Raw genomic sequence first — 17,071 nt, 5'->3', positions numbered from 1 at the left:
GACTGAAAGGTTCTCTTTTTATGTGCGTCTTCCCCCATTTACCTTGTAGGAGAGCCTTTACTTGGTAAATCTATGGCACAGGGGAAATGATGACACAGTACAAGGCTCAATTAAGTGCAAAGTGGACTAACATCTTGTCCCGATGCTGGATGGCTAGAAGAAATGCAAGAGTCTTGATGGATCAGTATTTTAATTAAATAAAACTGAACAATAAGACTTTATTTAATTTAACATCTTAACTTTTCTCCAATTTGGATCTTTGATGTCAATCACATTTTGAGAAGGTCAAAAAGCATCCTTAGGAAGAGGATAGTAATGATACTTTCATTTGTTCCATTTTTGTGTTTCTGAAATGTCTTATCTGCTCATACGACTAATCTACTAATATAAAAAGTGCAGATTTGTTTTAATCATGTACTAAAAGAAACTACATATCTGCATATGTTAAACAGCAGAAGGGATACAGACGTTTTATAATCTTCACCACTACTGAGAAGCAAGTACATCAAAATTGACTCATTTTCTGATACCTAACCCAAAATTGAATCTAAGTGTAGTAATCTTCCAGGTGATAAAATGTATTAATAATTATCAGAGTTCACTATGTTAATCAAATATTCTGCTGACACTTTTGTCTGCAGCATATACAATTTCAGGAAATGGTGCTAAAGGTTCAGTATAAAAGCACTTAGTCAGCAATTGCACCTTCCACTTTATTCAGACCCCGCTTCTGCCTGTCTGTCCCCAGTCAGAGGCAGCCTGAGCTTATGTAGGGCAGCATATCTGTCCCTGAACCACAATGCCAAGATTCAGTTTACCAAATCCTGGCTTGGAAGATAGAATTCCCTCCTATGAGGAGCTGGAAAAGAGAGAAACAGAAGAGCTGGATGATCGACCCAAATGGGACAACAAAGCTCAGTACATGTTAACATGTGTTGGTTTTTGTGTGGGTCTAGGAAATGTGTGGCGTTTCCCCTACCTCTGTCAGAGCCATGGAGGAGGTATGTAACTTAATTCAGCTCAATATCAATTGGCAAACAATGCAAAGAAACAGAAAGGAAGGCATTTTCTGAATTTGTTCAATAGATTTTGGTTGTAAAAGTGTGTTGGTCAAATTGAAAAGTAAAGTACAGAATGATATTAATCCTAAAGTACAGGATGTGCATAACGAGGTTATCTCACAGCGATTGCAAGCCCAGGCAATTCCGCAGAAGTGTGAAAAACCCAAACTTGTCTTGAAAATATGTTTCTTCACCAGGGACTGCTAATGTTATTGGTTCACATCTCCTACTAAAATGTCAGCTGTATTTTTAAAGGAACTCTGGAACACACATGTAAAACGAATCCAGCAGATGATAACGTGAGATCTACAGGGTAAAACCGTTGGGGTTTTCTTAATATTTGTTTGCATTGCTCATAAGATTTTAAATGATAATGTTAGCATCAGTATTATTTCTGGTAACCTATGTCTCTTAATAATGTGCAATAAGATAGAAAGAAAACAACCATTGGGTTTGCACAATGTTGAAGTAATTCTCAGGCACCCAATGCAACCAGGTCATTCTCTAATTTGCTATTCATTTATGCACCTGGAGTATTTACATGTTGCTGCAGTGGTGTTTACTTTGCAAAGTACTATGAGAATACAATGTTAAAATGAACCCACATTAAAACCTGATGTATGCTGCTGTATGGTTTCACTTGGGCTTCAAAGTAATAACAAAATAACATATTTGTTTCATTCAGTAGACCAGTCCTTTATGTTATGGGGCATAAAGTAAAGCAAAGATGCGTACGTATTGTTAAGGAACTGGCAATTATCAAGAAAATGTACAAAAATTGACTAATCATGTATAATGTAAATAACTCTGACAATTCTAAACTTCAACCCAGCATAGACTTGATGGGCCAAATGGCCTCTTTTTGTGCCATTAATGACTCTATGGGCTAGGTTTTATGACCCCCCGCCCACCTCCCCCACCCCACCCCGCTCCCAGCAGCGCGTTTGTCGACGAGGGGATCTATAAGATGCCATGGGCCGCCTGGCATCAAGCCGCTGGCTTCAACACGATTTTACTGGGTAGGTGTCGGATGGCCAATTAATGCCAGCTTAAGGACCTCATTCGGCCACTGCTGAGATTTAAACAGCCCAAACATCCAGCCCCGCAGGTGGGCTAGTGGAGGGCAACAGGGGTGTCCCTCCTTAATGGACCCATTGGACCCATCAGAGGCACCCCTGCACACCCCAAGATCTTCCCCACCCCACCCTAGTTCTCCTCCCCTTCTGGCCTGTCTACACTGGCCTCTCCCACCCCACCTTGCACCCCTAAACACTCCCCAATCTTGCCATGGCCTTCTGGCCTGGCCCCAGTGATAATACCCCCACTGACCTTTAACTCCGGCTCCAATTCCTAAGGGTTGTGGATTGTTGTTTTCCCAGTAGTGACCACCTTGGGACCACAGACGTGGTGGCCATTTGGTTGGCCAGCAATTCTCTGAGGCAGGACCTGCTCAGGCAGGGGTGGAAGTCCCACCTTAAACCAATTAATGCTCCAATGGCTGTAGAGTGCCTGTGGGGCAATCTGCCGGAGTAGGGAGTGGAATCACCCCCGACCTTTTCACTGTGGTGGGGGATGGGGTGGGTGGCATGTGGGAGCCCCGAAATAAAGCCCTAAGGCTTAAAGTGAAGAGACAGGGAAACTGCTACACCAGGAAGAGTTTAGTATATTTGCAATGAGCTCAAAATTCTACTTCGAGAAACATGGGCTCTGAAATTGCACCATGGGATACCGATGCGCAAACTCGTGATGCATTTGTCTGAAATTCATCTCTCTGGTATTTTAGTGGCGATGTCATGAACCATAACTTATATTTACATAGCACCTTTAACATAATAAAATGTCCCAAAGTCCTTCACAGGATTATTATCAAACAAAAAGATGACACCGAGCTGCAAAAGGAGACTTTGGTTAGATAACCTAAAGCTTGCTCAAAGATGTAGGTTTTAAGGAGTGTCTTAAGGGAGAAAAGTGAGTTAGAGAGAGATAGACAGGTGAGGGAGGGTATTACAGTGCTTGGGGCCAAGGCAACTGAAGGCCCAGCCACCAATGGCGAACCAATAAAAATCGACGGTGCCCAGGAGGCCAGAATTAAAGGAGCACAGATATCTCAGTGGGTTGTAGGACCGAAGGGGATTACAGAGAAAGGGAGGGGAAAGACCAGGCATGGAATTGAAAACAAGGATGAGAACTTTAAAGGAGATGTTAACACGCTTAATTGACGAGGTTTGACGTCGCCACTGAGAAAGCACATACAGGGTCTTCAGCTGAACACATTACGGGGATGATTCACTGCTCCAGCGGAGAGCTGCACTCACAAGATATGCTTTGTGGAACATTGCAGGCGCACACCCAGAAATTTCACCCATTCATTAGGTTCCCTGTGAACATGTATCCCCAATGCGATTGCGGCAAATCAGTCCTTATCCAGCAGTACAATTTCAGTGCCATGGTGAATGTGGGTTTAGAAGCATTAAGGGCATGGAGTCAGAGAGTCATCAAGTCAGTAAGGCATAAGAGTAGGCCATTCGGCCAATTGAATCCATGCTACCTCTCTGCAGTTCAATCCAGTCAGTCTCCCATTCCCCATCTCTATACCATTGCAGTGTAAGTTTATTTCCCTCAAGTACCCGTCCAATTTTCTTTTGAAATCATTCATTGCCTCAGCTCCCACTACCCTTGTAGGCAATGACCACTCAGTCCACTTCCATCTGTTTCCTAAAGCCTTAAACCTGTGACCCCTAGTCCTTTGTCCAATTAGCTAATATGAAAAGCGTTTCTGTGTCTACCTTATCTAAACCTGTCATAATCCTGTCCACCTCTATCAAATCTCCCGTCAATCTCCTTCGCTCCAATGGGAACAATCCCAGCTTATCCAACCTAACTGTAAAGCTAAAACCCTTCATCCCAGGAACCATCTGGTAAATCTCCTTTGCAGCCACTCAAGGACTCTCTCAATAATAAATTAGAAAATGCCGAATGTCCTTTGATTTCTCTCTGGTGCTATTTAGAACCAAATGGAAGTCTTTGGGCCAATTGTGTCTGCGCCAGTTCTTCACTGTGGAAATCCAGAATTAATTCTAGAGCCATGCACTTGTCCTATAACCCTATACTTCGCTCTACTTCAAAATATTTATCTAATTTCTCTTAAAAATCCAGTTGTCTCTGTGGAGCTCCTGTGGCAAAGCAGAGACTTTGTGCAGATGATCCCTCCCTTCCCAATTCCCTCCATATTTCCCTCCTGATTGCGCTGACTCATGCTGGGATGTGGATCCATGGGCACCAGTCACCCTCCCTCCTGTATCTAACACTGTGCACATATCATTCAGCAGGGGTCACTATGGAGCAGCAACAAGAAGTCCGACCGATCTTTCCTTTCCACAGTCCAGGGATGCTAAGGCCAATTATAGTGCATCCCTCCCATCAACCTAAATCAGACCACCTACCCCAACACTAAACAGGATTTATCCCAGCACCTTCCTGCTCTGCATGGTTCAGTTCCTCACCAAACAGTCAGTTTACCTATCGAACCATTAAAGCAGTCTGTCTTTGGGCAGCTTTCATTCTTAGCAGCAAATGAATCAGCTACCAATTCATTTACCCGAGCTCTTTTCCATTTTACATTCATTTTACTGGGCCACTGGTTGAGATTATGGCCAAGTGGTGCTTAGAATTGTAATAGCACCAGAGTACATCACATTGTTGAATAATGTTCAGTTTTTGTTTTAGCGAATGCAATTAATGTCTCAAAATTTTAGGAATCGCTCGTTACCTGAGCTTTGAGCTGGAATTTCTATTAACAAAATGATTTGCAGCTTGAGGACAATAACTGCTAGGCTGGTGAAATGTTTCAAAACTCAAATTTGTTCTGAAATAAAGGCAAGAAAATATCTAAACTTGGTGCTGGCAGGTGATTTTTCTTTTATTCGTTCATGGACTGTGGGCATCAACATTTATTGCCCATCCTTAATTGCCCTCTGAGAAGGAGCTCAAAGGAAAGATGGTGCAATCGAGCATGAAAGGTTTTTGGGTTAAAAGGTGCTGTGCAATATTAGTAATGAACATAGAAACGTAGAAAATAGGAGCAAGAGTAGGTCATTCGGCCCTTCGAGGCTGCTCCGCCATTCAATATGATTAAGGCTGATCCTTTATCTCATCCCATACCCCTTGACACCATTAGAGTCTAGAAATCCATCTATTTCCTGCTTAAATATACTCAGTGACTTGGTCTCCACAGCCCTCTGTGGTAGGGAATTGCACAGGTTCACCGCCTCTTAGTGAAGAAGTTTCTCCTCATCTGAGTCCTAAATGGCCTACCCCGTGTCCTGAGACTGTGACCCTTTGTTCTAGACTCACCCCCACTCCGGCATTCTCCCCCTCCCCCCACCCCTGCCCACCCCTCCCCCCTCCCCAGCCAGAGGAAACATTGTCCCTGCGTTTTATATGTTTCGGTGAGATCCCATCTCATTCTTCTAATCTCCAGTCAGTACAGGCCTAGTTGGCCCAATCTCTCCTCTTACGACAATCAGTCTGGTGAACCTTTGCTGCGCTCTCTCTGCAGCAAAGGCAGAATCATCTAGTCCTGCCATCAGTGGGGAGTGTGGCGGGCGGGGGAATTAATTTGGTGTGAGGCCAAAAATCAGTTGCCCAACGGCAGGATGAACTTTAGCAGTTATGTTCTTGGGCTTATAAAGGCGAGGCGAGCTTTCTGACGACCAACGTTGGGAAGCCCTTTTGCGTGTATTAACATGTCATGGACGTTCATTAAAAGGCCAACTCGCCAGAATTAAGTTCCTCCGTCCAAGTTAAGAGCCCCGCCAGCAAGAAATTAGAACATTCACTTTTGCGGCTGTGTACGAGAGGTGTTTACCTGGCGCGGTTGACTTCTTCCATGACTTAACAGTGAGTTGCTGCTGCATTGTCCTCTCTGGGGAGTGCCTGTAAATGCCAGTCTATACTTGAGACTGGGTGGTAACAGTGCAAGTTGCTCGGAGGATGACCAAGGGAGAGAGGAGGTAGGCGGGGAAGGGTGGTGTAATGGCCGGGAAAAGGTGGAAGGGGCAGTGCCGGCTGTCCGGCTGTCCTTTAAGTATGGTCCTTTGACACCCATGAGGCAATGACGGGGCAGCAGCTTCCTGCCTGTCCCCAGTGCAAAAAATCAGTGAGCTCCTCACAGATGCATATTTAATAAGCTGAAGAATGCAAGACAGTGTGTGGTCAGCCATACAGTCCACCTCAGAGGAAATCACTCCCACTTCCAGGCCCTCCACCGAAGTCAGACTCCAGAGCGGAAGATTCTAGCCCGAATTCGCATTTCAAGTCAAGTGACCTTTCCTCAGGCCGGAAGGGCAGGTCAGTTACCTACACTCTGGACCACCGAGTGAGCAGGGAAAACAGGGGGCAGAAAGGAAAGTAAAAAGGAGAAGTGTTCCCTAAAAAAAAAAGTATTAAGAAACAGAGAGCTGCAAAGAACTCCCTGCAAATTATTGCCTCTGCGTGTCCAGCAAGCGCAGTGCAATTTGATGCATCATCAGGGAAGGCAGGTTTATTTTTCAACTTATTGCTAACTTCTCTGAGGCAAACTTTCAGATTTATAAACACAAGGAAGCAAAGAAAAAACGTTTTGAGATACTTTGGGTGAGCTAGATACAGATAGTCTATTGACCCACACAGTTAAGTCAGTGTATTTTTTGGAGGATGCTTTTCTGATATCACCTACCTGCTGAATGAGTGGATTTGAAATGATGTGAATACAGTTGCACATTTCATCACCGCCACAAAATGAATTAAATTTAGAAATACTGTTTGGGTTAAAAAAATTTTGGTGACACCTAAAATTTTTCAAATATTTTGGGATTAATTTCTCCCTTTCAATTGAGGTCATTCCTGTACCAAAATAGTGATCACATTTTGCAGAGGAAATATAATTGTGCACTAAAATGTTCATCAGAAATATTCAGCAAACCTACTTTTCAAGGTGTTCACTTAATGGGAAACAAAATGAACACTTTGTAATAAAATATTTTACATATTATACCCTTCAAAGATTAACCACTATATTTAAGGTGTCAGACTGTTTTTGTTTCCAAACTAATTTTATGAAACTCCCAGGATAAATCCAAAGGCTTTCACCTTTTCATTCTCATTTTTATTCTCAAGTTTTAATATAATTGGGAGGTAGGCTCAAGAATCAAAATTCTGTTACTGAAGGTTGATTTTGGCAGGTGTAGAGCAATGGTTAAATACTGCTGCTTTGTTTACAGCTTGTACATATTTAACAAGTGTGGAGCTTCAATGAGTTACTTGATCCAATAAAGCTAACCACATAAGTCTAATACAGAGTCCTCGCTAGCGTGACTTCAAACAGTGAGAATAATCTCAAAATCATTAGGATTCTTAATAATTACAATCTAAGTTATATTAGTCTAAGATTATTTCATTTTCTAAGATTGCAGTTGCAAAGCATTTGAAAAGTTATCACAGGACAGTGTGGGAATGTGAAGTAATGGGTGAATGGGACTTCTGTTTTATTTGTCCTATTGTTAACTGTACTACAAACAGTTATACTATCAAGAAGAACCTAACATCAATATTTTTCCTTCATTGTATCTAGTTGTTTCTCTCTTCCCATTTATTACAGTGTTGCAAACAGCAGCTTGTACTGAAAGCATTTTCAATGTGGAGCTCTTAATTTGCACTAGGAGTAATTATCAGATATGTGTTTATGAACCAAAACCAAATTAATCTCCCTGTGAAGATTATAAAAGGCAGTGGGTTGATTACAAAGAATTCAACAAATTGAGGAGTGTAAATGACAAACTATATTGTACCTGGTCTGCTGGATGGAGGAGTTGTGGGGGTTGGGGCTGGGCTGGGGTGATAAAATCCCTTTCCTGCTCCCTACCTTCTCATGCATAGGGAAAGGATATTCTGTTTGTTACAACTCAAATTATAAAACGCAAAAACATTTAAATTGATAAATGTTGCAGAGTACCTTCCAATTATTGAGAGACCATTTGCATTAATGATCCTATGCATTGAACATGTTAATTACATAGAGGTTATTTATCTGGATTTTCAAAAGGCCTTCAAGGAGTTGCCCCTTAATAGACCAATGAATAATGTAAAGTCGGGAGCAAGGTTGCAGAATGGATTGCTAACTGGCTTCAAGACAGGAAGCAGAGAGTGGGAGCTTGGGGTAGTTATTCAGAATGGCAGAAGGGGGGAAAGGGTGTGCCACAGGGATCAGTGCTGGGGCCACTGCTGTTCACAATTCACGTTAAAAATTTCTTTTAATTCTTTCACGGGATGTGGCCGTCACTGGCAAGGCCAGCAACTGTTAGCCCATCTCTAATTGCCCTTGTACTGACTGGCTTGCTGGACCATTTCAGAGGCAGTTAAGAGTCAACCACATTGCTGTGGGTCTGGAGTCACATGTAGGCCAGACCAGGTAAGGACTGCTGATTTCCTTCCCTAAAGGACATTAGTGAACCAGATGGGATTTTTACGGCGTTCGATGATAGTTTCATGAGCAGTAATTTTCCAGCCCCTCAGGCCGGCAGGGTCTTCGGTTCCTGACGATGTGAACGGAAATTTCAATGGCTCGCCAGCCCCGCCAAGGTGGGGGTGGGGAAGTGGGGTGCGTGACGGCTGGAAAATTCTGGCTATAGCCGCCATTACTGAGGCTCATTTTATATTCCAGATTTATTTAATTGAATTCAAATTCCACCAGATGCCCAGAGCTTTAGTCTGAGCCTCTGGATTACTAGTCCAATGACATTACCTCCACGCCACCATCCACCACTGTGGAATCCAAAATACAACTTCTAAATTTGCAAATGACATGAAATGTGAGGGGAGGAAATAATCAAAACTGTAGAGGACTGCAACAAATTACTTGAGATTGCGCCCATTGGCAGCACTTGAGGAACAAAGGGATCTCAAAGTAAAAATATACAAATCACTTAAAAGTGCACCACAGATTAGCAATGTCATAAAGAAGCAAATCAAGCACTAGACTTTACTTCTAGAGGTATAGATTTGAAAAGTAGGGAAGTGATGTTAAACCTGTATCGACCCTTGTTAAACCACACTGCTTGGAGTTCCAAGAGGATTAGGATTCAGAGAAGATTTACAAGCATGATAACCAGAAATGTGTGGGTATACATTTCGGGAAAGGATTGACAGGCTGGGTCTCTTTTCTCTTGAAAAAAGCAGGCTGAGGGGTGACCTAATAGAGGTCTTTAAAATGATGAAAGGTTTTGATAGAGTGAATAAGACCATAAGACATAAGACATAGGAGCAGAAATTAGGCCATTCGGCCCATCGAGCCTGCTCCGCTATTCAGTCATGGCTGATAAGTTTCTCAACCACATTCTCCCGCCAATCAAGAGAGAATGTTTCCTATTGTGGGGAAGAGCATAACGTCAATATAAGATAGTCACCACAAAATCCAATAGGGAATTCAAAAGAAATTTCTTTACCTAGAGAGTGGGAATATGGAACTCACTACCACAGGGAATGTTTGAAGTGAATAGTATGGATGCATTTAAGGGGAAACTAGACAAGCCTATGAGGGAGAAGGGAATAGATGATATGATGATAGACTTAGATAAGGAAAGAAAGGAGGAGGCTCAAGCAATTCATGATCATTCATGGCTGGTTAGATCAAATGGTCTGTTTCTGTATATCCTATGTAATCCTTAGTATGTAACCCTATGTGGGGTTACAACTGGTTACAATATTCACTGGCTGTTTTAGAAATCAAAATTACTGAAGAGAGCTTGCTTTATAAACAATTAATTGGTACCTCTAGCTTTGTAGCTTGACTTGTTCATCATGTTGTGCTACCCTCTAATTATGCTTTAAAACCACAGCAATGTTATTGGAGAGCACTTTGCTTTGCTTTATTGAGCACTCGAATATAGATTATTAACTCACCCTTTTACAAAATTATTCAAGCGAATACTGTATAATGTATCAGTGCCTTGTAAACAGCTGCAACCTATACAACTGCTGTCAACAGATGCAAATTCGAGTACTTTCAGGAGAGTTGAGCTTTATTGCGAAAATGTGGGGCATCCTGGAACAGATTGATAAACTTTAACTGGTATCTCTCAAAGTAACATAACAGGGGCCATCTTAAGCCTTTTCTTCCCTAATTGTCCTGCGTCTTCAACTAATTCAATATTAGGGCCATATCAGCTTACATAAGGAAGAACATCATTTATCCAGTTGTGTCTCTGCTGGCTCTTTGTTATCAAAATCTAATCCCACTGCTTCATGCTCTTCCCATCATCCTAAGCTTTCCTCTGCTTCCAATATTTCCTCGCAAAGGGTGCAGTTGTCTCTGCCTCAATCAGGTAATCCACTCCATGTTTCACTAATCGACTGTGTAAAGAAATTTCTCCATTTGCTTTCTTCATTCTCTTTGTCATAATTTTAAATTGATGACCCATCACTGAACCTTCAATTAGCAGAAACAGCTTTTCCCTGCTTACTCCATTAAAACGATTCATAATCCTCTCTGCTTAATCTCCCTTGTTCCATCGGAAAAAGTCCCAAAACCTCAAGTCGCTCCTCATAAACATGATTTCCCATTCCTCACATTATCTTGGCACGCCGTCTATAGCTTTAATGGCCTTTCTATAATGTTTGAATGTCCTGTCACTTCCCCAATCTGTTCCCATCTTTCCCAGAACGTCATGTTTGAACCTCTCCAATCAGATTTCCCCCCCTTTCACAGTATCAAAATAACTCTAAAGTCACAAATGACGTCCTGTGTGACTGTGACAAAGAGAAGCCTTTCCTTTTGTCCTAACTGACCTGTCTACAGCCTTTGACATGGTCAACCACCTCCTCCTTCAATTCCTCCCCACTGTTGTCCAGTTGGGTGGGACTGCACTCACCTGGTTCCATTCTCATCTGTCTAATCTAACTGGAGAACACCTGCAATGGCTTCTCTTTTTGCTCCTGCACTGCTCCCTCTGGTATCCCCTGAGGATTTATCCACAATCCCCAACCCATTTCTTATCTACACGCTGCCCTTTAGCGATATCTTCCAAGAACACAGGGCTGGATCTTAGGGGGCTGAACTGCTCGTTCCCCTCCATCACACTCCCCCACCACTCCACCCCCACCCCAATTCCGGTAGGAAGCCATAACACGCTCAGGGTTGGCAACCCAGAATGTAAAAAAAACAGTCAAAACTGGGAAATAAGAACACTGGTCCAAACTGACCTTGTATACCTTAAAATGGAACACCAGTAAAAACTGGGAAATAAGAATACTGGTCCAAATGGTTTTTTCTTCTGGAAAGGCAAGAGTGGGACTTCTGCCCCTCAGTGGGAGGAAGCCCCGCCCTCTAGAGCTGCCATTCAACCTGATTGGCTGACAGCTGCCACAGCCCTGACAGCACCAGAGCTCAGTAGTGGGCACTGCCGGGACTGCAAGTAGGAGTGTGCAGAAGATGGATGGCTGCCAGAGCCAGGTAAGTTCCAAGCTTTTAGCCTGGGATCTGAGAGCCTAGGGAGTAGGACGTGGGGAGAGAGGGGTAGGGGGCTGGGTTTGAAAGGGCAGGCAGTGAGGAAGGAAAGGTGATATCATGGGGGTGTGCACCCGACGCACAAATGCCACCCCCAGAATGGGGAGCCCCCTTCCTTCTTGAATTTTATCATCTAAACCACAAAAAACGGCCTGCCTGCTCTTGCCCACCTGCCCACATCAACCATATTATGGAATGGGCAGTGCATTGTCCCCTCAATAGGCTCGCTGACAAGCCAAACTGACCTTTAATTATTTATTTACAAATGGCGGTGGGCTGCCCATTTTGGCACTTGCCCACCTACCCTCTTATGGGGGCTAACTCGGGGATGGGAGGGGAGGTGCTGGACTAGCCAACTGACATATTTTATGTGCCACCCACCCACCCACCCCCCCCCTCCATCTCCCACCGAAAACACATCCGGCAGGGGGGAGGTAAAATCCAGCCCACAGTGTCAGTTTTCACATGTACGCTGACAACACCCAGCTCTATTTCACCACCACTTCTCTCGACATCTCCACCATCTCCAAATGATCAGGCTGCTTGTCTCACACCCTAAACTGAATGAGCAGAAATTTCCTTTAATTAAGTATTGGGAAGACCAAATCCATTGTCCTGGTCCCTGCCACAAGCTCGGTTCCCTAGTTACCGATTCCAGCCAGGGGCAGATTTACAATGAAACACACCATGACATCGTACAAGGCCCCCAAATGACATGGGGCCCCAAAATGCAGGATACATTTAAACCTGAAAGCTTTGTAAGATAATACAGCCTAATGACTGCTGCATTTTTAGTTTGAATGTAGATTTAAAATTAGTTTGAAGTAATATAGGACAGGATTGTCCAACCCAACAGGGGGCAAAGCCTCCCACCCCCCATTGTGGATCCTGAGGAAAGTGCAGTTGGAGATTCTTAAATAAAGGGCTCCTCCAATCACAGGCTGTTTCTCTTCATATTTGCTGCTGATAGGTTCACTCTTGAGCCTACCAGAAACAAATGTTGAAAGGAAGCAGTCTGTGATTGGAGGAACAGCAACACTGGCGCAGCGAGTGGGCTCCGGAAGCAGATGTACTGGGGAGAAAGCGAGAGAGAGGCTCGCTCAAAGACAGAAGAGGCTGGATGCATGGATGTGACTGGACTGCTGGGGATGTGTAGTGAGGATGAAAAGACTCGCTGCTCAGGGGTATGGGAGAGAGAGAGAGAGAGAGAGAGAGAATGTGTGATCTAGTGTGTGCATGGGTGTGAGTGTGTGTGTGTGTGAGAGTGAGAGTGAATGAGTGTGTGGGTGTGGGGTTGAGTGAGTGTGTGTGGGATTGAGTGAGTGTGTGGGTATGGGAGTAAGTGTGTGTGGGGTGAATGTGGGAGTGGGAGTGGGAGTGGGTATGGGTATGGGTATGAGTGTGTGTATGAGAGAGAGTGAGTGTGTGAGAGTGAGTCTGTGGGTGTGGGATTGAGTGAGTGTGTGGGTATGGGAGTAAGTGTGTGTGGGGTGAATGTGGGAGTGGGATTGGGTGTGGGTTTGGGTGTGGGTATGGGTATGGGTATGAGTGTGTGTATGAGAGAGAGTGAGTGAGTGTGTGTGGGATTGAGTGAGTGTGTGGTTATGGGAATAAGTGTGTGTGGGGTGGATGTGGGAATGGGAGTGGGATTGGGTGTGGGTGTGGGTATGGGTATGGGTGTGAGTGTGTGTATAAGAGAGAGTGAGTGAGTGTGTGGGAGTGAGTCTGTGGGTGTGGGATTGAGTGAGTGTGTGGGTATGGGAGTAAGTGTGTGTGGGGTGAATGTGGGAGTGGGATTGGGTGTGGGTGTGGGTGTGGGTATGGGTGTGGGTATGGATATGGGTGTGAGTGTGTGGGTGTTGGAGCCAACCCCAGGCAATGCAGCAGGGAGCAGTGGACCCCAGGTGAGGTGAGAGAGGGAGATAGAGTGTGAGGGTAGTGGTGGGGGAGGAGAGAGAGTGTGAGGTTGATGGGCAGGGAGGAGAGAGAGTGTGAGGGTGGTGGGCGGGGAGGAGAGACAGTGTGAGGGTGGTGGGTGGGGAGGAGAGACAGTGTGAGTGTTGTCGGGGGGGGGAGGAGAGACAGTGTGAGGGTGGTGGGTGGGGAGGAGAGACAGAGTGAGTGTTGTCGGGGGGGAGGAGAAGAGACAGTGTGAGGGAGAGACAGTGTGAGGGTGGTGGGTGGGGAGGAGAGACAGTGTGAGGGTGGTGGGTGGGGAGGAGAGACAGTGTGAGGGTGGTGGGTGGGGAGGAGAGACAGTGTGAGGGTGGTGGGGGGGGAGGAGAAGAGACAGTGTGAGGGTGGTGGGTGGGGAGGAGAGACAGTGTGAGGGTGGTGGGTGGGGAGGAGAGACAGTGTGAGGGTGGTGGGTGGGGAGGAGGAGAGACAGTGTGAGGGTGGTGGGTGGGGAGGAGGAGAGACAGTGTGAGGGTGGTGGGTGGGGAGGAGGAGAGACAGTGTGAGGGTGGTGGGTGGGGAGGAGGAGAGACAGTGTGAGGGTGGTGGGTGGGGAGGAGGAGAGACAGTGTGAGGGTGGTGGGTGGGGAGGAGGAGAGACAGTGTGAGGGTGGTGGGTGGGGAGGAGAGACAGTGTGAGGGTGGTGGGTGGGGAGGAGAGACAGTGTGAGGGTGGTGGGTGGGGAGGAGGAGAGACAGTGTGAGGGTGGTGGGTGGGGAGGAGGAGAGACAGTGTGAGGGTGGTGGGTGGGGAGGAGAGACAGTGTGAGGGTGGTGGGTGGGGAGGAGAGACAGTGTGAGGGTGGTGGGTGGGGAGGAGAGACAGTGTGAGGGTGGTGGGTGGGGAGGAGGAGAGACAGTGTGAGGGTGGTGGGTGGGGAGGAGGAGAGACAGTGTGAGGGTGGTGGGTGGGGAGGAGAGACAGTGTGAGGGTGGTGGGCGGGGAGGAGAGACAGTGTGAGGGTGGTGGGTGGGGAGGAGAGACAGTGTGAGGGTGGTGGGTGAGGAGGAGAGACAGTGTGAGGGTGGTGGGTGGGGAGGAGAGACAGAGTGAGTGTTGTCGGGGGGGAGGAGAAGAGATAGTGTCAGGGTGGTGGGTGGGGAGGAGAGACAGTGTGAGGGTGGTGGGTGGGGAGGAGAGACAGTGTGAGTGTTGTCGGGGGGGAGGAGAAGAGACAGTGTGAGGGTGGTGGGTGGGGAGGAGAGACAGTGTGAGGGTGGTGGGTGGGGAGGAGAGACAGTGTGAGGGTGGTGGGTGGGGAGGAGAGACAGTGTGAGGGTGGTGGGGGGGGAGGAGAAGAGACAGTGTGAGGGTGGTGGGTGGGGAGGAGAAGAGACAGTGTGAGGGTGGTGGGTGGGGAGGAGGAGAGACAGTGTGAGGGTGGTGGGTGGGGAGGAGGAGAGACAGTGTGAGGGTGGTGGGTGGGGAGGAGGAGAGACAGTGTGAGGGTGGTGGGTGGGGAGGAGAGACAGTGTGAGGGTGGTGGGTGGGGAGGAGGAGAGACAGTGTGAGGGTGGTGAGGTGGGGAGGAGAGACAGTGTGAGGGTGGTGGGTGGGGAGGAGGAGAGACAGTGTGAGGGTGGTGGGTGGGGAGGAGGAGAGACAGTGTGAGGGTGGTGGGTGGGGAGGAGGAGAGACAGTGTGAGGGTGGTGGGTGGGGAGGAGGAGAGACAGTGTGAGGGTGGTGGGTGGGGAGGAGAGACAGTGTGAGGGTGGTGGGCGGGGAGGAGAGACAGTGTGAGGGTGGTGGGCGGGGAGGAGAGACAGTGTGAGGGTGTGGGTGAGGAGGAGAGACAGTGTGAGGGTGGTGGGTGGGGAGGAGGAGAGACAGTGTGAGGGTGGTGGGTGGGGAGGAGGAGAGACAGTGTGAGGGTGGTGGGTGGGGAGGAGAGAGACAGTGTGAGGGTGGTGGGTGGGGAGGAGAGACAGTGTGAGGGTGGTGGGTGGGGAGGAGGAGAGACAGTGTGAGGGTGGTGGGCGGGGAGGAGGAGAGACAGTGTGAGGGTGGTGGGTGGAGGAGGAGAGACAGTGTGAGGGTGGTGGGTGGGAGGAGGAGAGACAGTGTGAGGGTGGTGGGTGGGGAGGAGGAGAGACAGTGTGAGGGTGGTGGGTGGGGAGGAGGAGAGACAGTGTGAGGGTGGTGGGTGGGAGAGGAGAGACAGTGTGAGGGTGGTGGGTGGGGAGGAGGAGAGACAGTGTGAGGGTGGTGGGTGGGGAGGAGGAGAGACAGTGTGAGGGTGGTGGGTGGGGAGGAGGAGAGACAGTGTGAGGGTGGTGGGTGGGGAGGAGGAGAGACAGTGTGAGGGTGGTGGGTGGGGAGGAGGAGAGACAGTGTGAGGGTGGTGGGTGGGGAGGAGGAGAGACAGTGTGAGGGTGGTGGGTGGGGAGGAGGAGAGACAGTGTGAGGGTGGTGGGTGGGGAGGAGGAGAGACAGTGTGAGGGTGGTGGGTGGGGAGGAGGAGAGACAGTGTGAGGGTGGTGGGTGGGGAGGAGGAGAGACAGTGTGAGGGTGGTGGGTGGGGATGAAGCTGAGCACAGGACCTCACTAACTGTAGATCGGCCACAGTTATCAACTCATCCTGCGAAGCATCTTGGGATATTTTACTAAGATAAAGCGCTATATAAAATAATTCATTGTTTTTGTATAATGGGGCGCTCATGATGCACAATACTCTAACTGTGGCCTAATCAATGTTTTAATATATATACTAGTCTTGCATTCTATGCCCTTATTCATAAAACCTAAAATTCTATTGGCCTATTTGACCAGGCCGTGTAAATTAAGGGTCTCCGCTTATTCTTTTCCTGGTTTTGTTGCGCCCAAGGGACTTGACTCATCACGTGCTGAATTTATCCAGCAACACTAATCTGCCAGTGCTATTTTAAAGCATCATTAGAGAAGTAAAAGGTTAGTTGTTAGTTTGTGTTTCCGGGCTGCTGGCAACCTTTGGGGCATTTCCTAGTGTGTTTTATGGGTTCAGAAAGTTCTGTGTCTGCTGAGAAGATTTTGCTGGTGTTGCATTGTTCCACAAACAGCTTAACTGAAGTCATGGGTGATCTGCTAGGACTGTCTTTGGGGTTGGAAGAGGAGGGGATGCAACAAGGAAGACACCAGCCTGTCAAGTTGTAAGTTGGCTATTGGGTGACAAAAGGTATCCAGTCTGGACTCGGCCCATGATTCCTGCCCGGAACCTGAGCACAGCAGAGATGGCCGACAAACTTCTGCTGCACATCATCAAGCAGGCAATTTGCATGTTCAAATAACGCTTCCACTGTCTGGACCTAACTGGAGGAGAGTTGCAGTACACCCCTGAGCAGATATCCAGGTTTATAGTTATCATCTGCACACTACTAACTGCGTATCAAGAGGAAGCGGCCCTTGCCATCACCTGGGCACATGAAGTGTATCATGAACAGGAGGAGGAGATGTATGAAGAGAAGGAAGTGCAGGAAAGGTATCTACCACCAGCATCCTTAGCTACCACAGCACTTGGAGAGCAGTTTATTAAAGAA

The 17,071-nt window shown here is 47.0% G+C and overlaps 1 protein-coding gene across 1 annotated transcript in view; it reads left to right on the top strand.

The window, feature by feature from the left end:
- The first annotated feature begins 922 nt into the window (after positions 1-922).
- Positions 923-17,071, top strand: part of LOC121276191 (sodium-dependent neutral amino acid transporter B(0)AT1-like) — a 50,244-nt gene continuing 34,095 nt past the window's right edge. Inside the window, exon 1 of the mRNA XM_041184312.1 lies at positions 923-1,001. Coding sequence (XP_041040246.1) covers positions 923-1,001 — 79 coding nt within the window. The remainder of the gene's footprint in view (positions 1,002-17,071) is intronic.

The sequence above is a fragment of the Carcharodon carcharias genome, chromosome 3, assembly GCF_017639515.1.
Source record: "Carcharodon carcharias isolate sCarCar2 chromosome 3, sCarCar2.pri, whole genome shotgun sequence".
In the NCBI taxonomy this organism is placed as follows: domain Eukaryota; kingdom Metazoa; phylum Chordata; class Chondrichthyes; order Lamniformes; family Lamnidae; genus Carcharodon; species Carcharodon carcharias.
This window is presented reverse-complemented; position numbering and strand designations above follow the sequence as displayed.